We start from the raw sequence: 7,820 nt of genomic DNA, 5'->3' as shown, positions 1-7,820 counted from the left end.
GATTTGCGAACGGATGTTCGTCCTTCTCGTTCCTCATCCTCTACGTGGTACGAGTGAATTCTCGTGCTGAATTCCGTACGAATTTCGATGTCCCGGATTTGTCTCGCGATTTTACACGTGTGTTTCATCATCCCGACACTTTCCTCGCAGGCGTGTCGATTCTCGTGGTGAGTCGGTGACACACGTTAAACGCGGACGGCAGAAGGCAAGCTCGAATCAAGCGGAGATACGCGGTCCCATATTCCTTGAACGCCCATCGTTTCGTCACATCGGCCGTTGCATCGCGTTCGCATCGCGTCGCGGCCGCGCCGCGCGTCATCCGCCGCGCTGACTCGGTCCACCGCGAGTAATCGCGCGAGGAGGTCATCAAACGAGAGGAGCTTGGCCATCTTGGATGAGACATGTCACTTTGGAGTAAACGTCAACGGCATAGTGTTTACCATATGATGGATGCCCGTGCCGGCTCCCTCTAATAACGACACCGTCTGAAACGGACACGTCCGTTTGATCGAAGTTGCTCGCGGTGGTGTATTCTCTCCGGAACGTGCGGACGTACTTCCAAGTGACTCATCGTGGTACCTGTGCTGCACGATGAATCGCGGTGACGGGCTGGTGCAGCGACGACGCGTGGTGAACAGCGGCGGCAGCGGCGCCGGTGGCGGCGGCAGCGGCCAGGACGGTCCGAACGCGGACCTCATCGGCCACAACGATAAACTATCTGGACAAAGCCCGGACACGGACTGCTTGTCCCAGAAGGATCTTAACTGCAATCCTACCATCGACGATGACTCTGACAAGGAGACACGTCTCACTCTTATGGAGGAGGTTCTGCTGCTCGGTCTCAAGGATAAAGAGGTTCATTTATGCCCTAGAAATCTTTATCTCCTTTGTGAATTCCTGGACCGGTCGACATTTAACTTTTTGTCCTCTTTTTTTTCATAGGGATATACGTCCTTTTGGAACGATTGCATAAGTTCCGGATTAAGAGGATGTATCTTAGCGGAGCTTGCCTTTCGGGGTAGAGTAGAGCTCGAGAAAGCTGGTATGCGTAAGAAGAGTCTGCTAGCTAGGAAGCTTCTTTTGAAAAGTGACGCACCTACGGGAGATGTACTGTTGGACGAAGCTTTGAAACACTTAAAGGACACAGATCCACCTGAAACTGTGCAGAGTTGGATAGAATATCTCAGTGGTTAGTTCCTTTATTACTGTACTTATGTACAAGATGTTGGTTCTAAAATGTCTCGCATGATTGCAGGAGAAACATGGAATCCTTTAAAATTGAGGTATCAGTTGAAAAATGTCAGAGAACGGCTAGCAAAAAATCTTGTCGAGAAGGGTGTCTTAACTACAGAGAAACAAAATTTCTTATTGTTTGATATGACAACTCATCCTCTTACTGACAATCTTGCTAAAAGCCGTCTCGTGAAAAAGGTAAATTATTTATTTTCTTTGTATTCTTCTATGATACTACTTTTTAGTTATCGATACAGTGAGAACAAAAAGTGTTTATAAAGAGGAAATTATTATAAAAAGCCTTATTTATAGAAAATAAATATTAATTAGCAATTTTATACAATTAGTTTATTCTGTTCTAATATAAACAAAAAGAGTTTTCCGAAAAGCTAAATTTCTCGACTATATGAATACTTATTGTGTAAAATAATTTTGAAAAATATACAGACTATTTTATTCTTTGTTAATAAATTGTTAATTAATGTTTATATTTTTAAAAGTTTTTTTTTAAGATATCTCTTTTGAATACTGTTTTCATTCACTGTATATAATGTGCCTATAGAATAAATTGGGGAATTATTAATTAGATTTCTAAGGCTTCTTTATATTCATAAGGCTGAAAGGACATACAAGTTCTTACATGCACAAACAATTTACCTTACAATTTATATTATTTTTCTGTATCTGTACTTGTATAAGTCTTCCAAACTTGAAATATAATTTATACATGTCTCATACTGACAATATTTATGTATTTATTGTGACTGTTGCTAGTGTAATAATTGACTTACCAGATCACAAATATTATTATTATTTATAATAAAAAGCTCGTTAAACCTTATCAAATTTTTTCTAAAATAAGTAGTGTTTACTCAAAAAAAAGGCTTCCTAACTTATAACCTATTTTCTCATATAAACTGTGAATAGAAAACTTCTCAATAATTGAACATTTATTTCAACTTTCTATGTTATAATGCTGTTATATTATCCTCTACGGAAATAATATCTTATCTTTATACAAGGTGTCTGGAAATAATCGCTAAATATTTCATGGGTAGGTAGAAAGGATTAAACTGAGTTGAAAAGTCCTCTACCATTTTGCAATTTTCGCAATAGTTAACAAGATATTAATTACTAAAAATTGCCAAATATTGCCAAATCATTTATTTTCTTCTCATAAAGTTCTGAGAATTTTTTCAGAATTTTTTATCAACTTTTTTAGTGTGTATACTGCATTTTCTTTTTTTTTTACTAACACGAGAAAGTACGGTATTAAAAAATTCTGAAAAATTCCTCTAATTATTCTGCATATAAAAGTATTAAAGTAGTAATATCAAAAAACCAATAGTTAATAAAGATATTTAATTCTTTTACGAGGCACATATTGACATAAAATGTTAAACAATTCGTAAACTATTAATTTTTTGATAATCGTATCTTAAAACTTTTATGAACAGAATAATAAGGTGAAGTCTATGGTCAGTTAGTGTAAAGAAAACGTATCATTGCTTTAAAAAAAATATGTATGCAAAATGGGTAATTTTTTAAATAAGCAACTATGTGTTTTCGTTCCATCAACTGATTCACTTCATTATTCTGTTCGTAAAAGTATTAAGGTACGATTATCAAAAAGTTAATAGTTTACGAGTTATTTAACATTTTATGTCAATATATTTCAGAATAAAATGTCAAATATCTCGTGAACTATTGGTTTTTTGATATTATTATCTTAATACTTTTATGTGCAGAATAATTAGAAAAATCATATTGTGTAAAAAAAATTATACTATTTCATTTAAAAAATGGAGGTAACCTTTATATCTTTTTGATGCCTCCATTTAAAAAAAAACCAACATGACTAAAATATGTTCCTCTCGAAACTCTTTCACTTTTATTTTTTTATATCATCAAAAATAAGCGAGATATTTTAGATGGTCGATTTAAATGGATTACCCTATATATCCTTACATTGATTAGCAGGCATGTACATAAGATAACAGCTCCCTAATTAAATACATGTATATGTATAATATAATTTTATATATATATATATATATATATATATACACACACACACATATATATTTTATATAGTTATCTTCTTTGCAGTATACTTATTACGCATTTAACTTATACATAATAGAAAAATAATATGTTTCGAGGAGATCTATATTAAATTATATTTCATTTTGTTAATTGAAAATTTAATTTACAATTAAATCTGTAGCGTTAGTTATTTTTATATTTCTTATTAATTGTACTAAAAGCTATACTTACATTGTGCTTAGAATAAAAAGAAAAGAGTATAAAAGGAGTATCTAAGTATAAACGTATAAAAATGAAAACAGATAATGGGCAAGGATAAAAAATGCGTTCTACATTTTACATAAAAGAATATATAATGAATTAAATTGAGTTATATAATCCATGAATAGGCATATGTTACTTTCTGTCTTTCAGATCCAAGAAGCTGTATTAGGTCGTTGGGTAAATGATGCCGCTCGTATGGATAGACGAACATTGGCATTAGTTATTTTAGCTCATGCAGCTGACGTATTAGAAAATGCATTTGCGCCATTGTCGGATGACGATTATGAAGTAGCGATGCGAAGAGTACGGACATTATTAGACCTTGATTTTGAGGCGGAATCTGCTAAACGTAACGCGAATCCAGTACTTTGGGCTGTATTTGCTGCATTCACCAAGTAACAGTTACTAACTCTTAAATTTCGTGGACGCGGAATAGTTTTCTACTATTAAATTCTATTATGTATTATACAATACTATTATTCTTATACTAATGTGAATAATGAACTTAATGATTTTGCATATCTTTTAGTTGCCAATTATTATGTCAAATAGATATAATTCTTGTTACATAATTCAGACCAAATCCATATTCAACTATTATATATAGAAAATTTTTTAAATGATTCCTTTTCGTTATTATTATTTATACATATTTGATAGCTGAATATAATGAATATTCGTATCCAAATATTATAAAATAATAAGAAGCGTGAGTGTATGCCTTGTGCTGGATAGTACTATTTTATTTGGGAAGGAACGATTACATTGCGTTCAACTTCAATATTTCTTGCGTATCCATTGTGTTTATGAATGTATCTTTGTAAACATAATACAAGATGCAAGATACTAAGCGGGGTGCCTCAAAATGGTTATAGATATTGAGCGTGGTGATATTGAAGAAATCTGGATTATATGTTTTTAGTCATAATTTTGTGAAATATACAAGTATGTACAGATATTCCTTTAAATCCTAACTTTTAATATATAGTATATACATGTGCCTCTTTCTTTATGTCATATAGAGTTTCGCGTTATATCCGCGAATCGTTTAGATCAAATCGCGTTCCTTTTTAAGTTTAATCAATCTATACATGCATTTAAAATCTTTTTCCAGAAAAGAATTTTAGATATATTTTTAATGTCGTTAATTATTTCATTTATTATGTAGATAATATTAATAAATATGATTTTATAACATGGCTGACCTCGTGCGACATTACGCGAAGTGTCACATTTCTGATAATTATTTAACTGTCAAATTTTGTAAGAAATTTTTTCTGCACAACTACTCTATATCAATGTTTTTCAGAGAGATTATTATATTGTTGCAATGTCTTCTGGTATATATAAACAAACTGTACTGATAATATTACCATGTGGCAGTAAAGTACTCAGATTTTAAATAGAATGATGACGAATGTATTATTGGTTATAGATATTTTCTGTTATCAAAATATTTTTTCAGATAAGTGATAATTTCATTGTAATTCGATAGTTGAACCGTCTATATTAGTCCATGTACAATATTACAAGCTGTTTGTCCTGAGATTATTAAATATAACAACTTTGTGAAATAATTAATTATGCTAGAGAAGCATGTATGGCCAAAATTCCTTATTTTTTAATAAAAAAATTTTTTTTTATTTAAATTCAATTTTATTTGTTCAAAAAAGAACAAAAAAAATGAATTTAAACAGGAATGTATTTGGAGCATTTTTTAATATTCATAAAAATAAATGATGTGTAATGTCTCATCCCAAGCATATTTTAAAGGCATTATTTGAATAATTTTACCGTTGTTTCGAAACATATTTTTGTAAATAATTGTCTAATATTGTGAAAATGATTTCTTAGAGTTCATTAATAAATTTTAATAATCTGCTACTGAACATTATTAGATTCTAGTGGGCGGACATGTAGAGTGTCTTAAATGTTTTGGCACACCACTTATGGAAAGGTAGAGCGGACTAAACTGAGTTGAAAACTCACTCTCTATCATTTTGCAGTTTTTGCAATATTTAACGAAATATTTTCTAAAGATTGTCAAATGAGCAGATAAAATGGACGCATAAGACAATTTTAAAATCTTTCACAGAGTTCTTTATGAAATATCTTAAAGATATTTCTTAAAGAACTCTTAAAGATATTTCAAAGATATTTTAAAATTGTCTTAAAGTTGTATAGGTTTTAAACATTTTGCTTGGGTAACTTAAAAAAAATTGCAAAAATTGCAAAATGGTAAAGAGTGAAGATTTTTTAATTTAGATTAATCCGTTCTATCTGGTTACAAGCAATGTATGAAAAAGTTAGAAACATATATAGGATATATGTATATTGTAAGAACAGCATAAAATGTATCAAACTATTTGTAGTTGTCAAAAAATTATTGTAATATAAATTCAAATATTTCTGTTTATTCACTTGTTTTCTTGATTACTGATATATCATGTAGAAAGATGCATATAAAATGTATAGATATTTAGAAGCTAATCAGTTATAAGAACAAAGAATGCATTTTATTAAAAAATTATACTTTTTTAAATTTAAAAAAAATTTTTTTGTAAATTTTATGTTTTATATTTTTTTAAATTTTATGGTTTAGTTCTTTATTGAAAATGAATAGGGGAATAAATAGTAATTCAGAGTAATAATCAGAATTAATTTTTAGTATATAATATTTTAGTATATAATATTTTAGTATATAATATTTTTTTAAGTATTTTTAGTTATGATTTGCACTTACTTTTCAAATAAATTTTGTAGGGCACATTTTGTTAGATTGAACATGAATAAAAAGATATTAGATTACATAATATAGTGAGATATTAAGTAACTTTATAATCACTATTTTAATATTTATAATATTATTTTAGAGAAAAATTATAACTTAAATCCAATTTTTACGATTATTCGAATTTAATAAGTATAATCTATACTAATGATTTTGTGTCATTTATGCTTGGATATAAAAGCAATATTCGTACGTAAAAGTATTATACATACATACATACACATTCTTTACTTATGGATATTAAAAATTATTTAATAGATAGATTGTTTAATGTTATATTAATAAAATACTGTTCCATCTAAAAATGCTTGCTGGACAAGCATATGTTAGCATATAAATCTAGTTTTTTGTAATGACAATAATACTTAAATTCTAATGAATTTAAATTGTTTATTAAAATGTATTGTAATAATTATTATTACTTCACTTTTATTGTAGTGATTATAATTACTATGATTACAGTAGCCTTTACAGTATAATGAATATATTTACAAGTAATTAAAACAATATTTAATAAATTTTATTCAAAGTTTTTGTGAATACTCTAATATACACATAAATTTTTTATTACATTTAATCTTAAAATCCATTGATGGGAGAGCTTTATCGCCACTTGGTAAAATATCTATCTTTTTCATGATATTTTGATACAAAAAATCGAGTACAGTGAAATAAGTTTTACTTAATTATGAAGTAAATGTTTTATATCACATAACAATGATAAATAAATATTTGCAACTGCTATGTGCGAGATTTTAAATCTCTTTCGAAATCTATTATCTACAACTATATACACATATATATATATATATCGCATTATTCGCAGTTGAAGTTTTACAATGAAGAACATATCTTTATATCTGAATATTGAATATGTTAATCAGAATCTGTTATAAAACTTAAGAATAAAAAATTCTAACGTATTCTCAATTTTTTCTCAAAAAAAAATCTCAACATACCAATTTAAAACATTAGTCTATTATTCATTTTACGAATAAGTATATGGACATTAAATCAGATCATATTTGTTGAAACTATATTTTACAATTTAAAATTTATAATTTATTGTGATAAATTTATTATACTTAAAGTATACAACGCGTCGAATTAATGTCAAATTATTTAAATCAAAACATAGAAAATTTAATTTCATATATTTGAATATTTTGTAGATATAAATATAGTATTATATTCTTACAGACTTGCTTTATAATTTTATGTGCACATACGTATGTAATATACCGTCGATTAAAATTCAATAAATAAGAAATTATCAACATTTATTACTTCTTATTAAATTTCTCTTTCAATTTATATGTAATATGTTAATTAAATAGATAGTACTTAATCGTTGATAACAATTGATATGAAATAAGATTGAGAGCAGTGTTTTAAATTATAAGAATTGTGTAAAGGCATGTCATAATTTCTGAATAGATAATCAATAACAGAAAATAGTATATAACTTTAAACAATCACGTAAGAA

The 7,820-nt window shown here is 28.6% G+C and overlaps 1 protein-coding gene across 1 annotated transcript; it reads left to right on the top strand.

Moving 5' to 3' along the window:
* The first annotated feature begins 11 nt into the window (after nucleotides 1-11).
* On the top strand, nucleotides 12-7,613 carry sau (Golgi phosphoprotein 3 homolog sauron). The gene is made up of 4 exons (XM_011066562.2): nucleotides 12-855; nucleotides 943-1,189; nucleotides 1,256-1,431; nucleotides 3,694-7,613. Exons 1-4 carry the CDS (start codon nucleotides 592-594, stop codon nucleotides 3,940-3,942), a joined length of 936 nt encoding a protein of 311 aa, XP_011064864.2. The 5' UTR covers nucleotides 12-591; the 3' UTR covers nucleotides 3,943-7,613.
* Nucleotides 7,614-7,820: the final 207 nt, after the last annotated feature.

This window comes from Acromyrmex echinatior, unplaced genomic scaffold, assembly GCF_024713525.1.
Source record: "Acromyrmex echinatior isolate Ae372 unplaced genomic scaffold, ASM2471352v2 Scaffold26, whole genome shotgun sequence".
NCBI lineage: Eukaryota > Metazoa > Arthropoda > Insecta > Hymenoptera > Formicidae > Acromyrmex > Acromyrmex echinatior.
Note: the sequence above shows the minus strand (reverse complement) of the source record. Positions and strands in the feature narration are given on the sequence as shown.

Coding starts and splice junctions, on each gene's coding strand:
- sau (XM_011066562.2), top strand. CDS start 592: ATGAATCGCGGTGACGGGCTGGTGCAGCGACGACGCGTGGTGAACAGC. Junction 856..942: donor TCGGTCTCAAGGATAAAGAG/GTTCATTTATGC, acceptor TTTTTTTCATAG/GGATATACGTCCTTTTGGAA. Junction 1,190..1,255: donor TTGGATAGAATATCTCAGTG/GTTAGTTCCTTT, acceptor GCATGATTGCAG/GAGAAACATGGAATCCTTTA.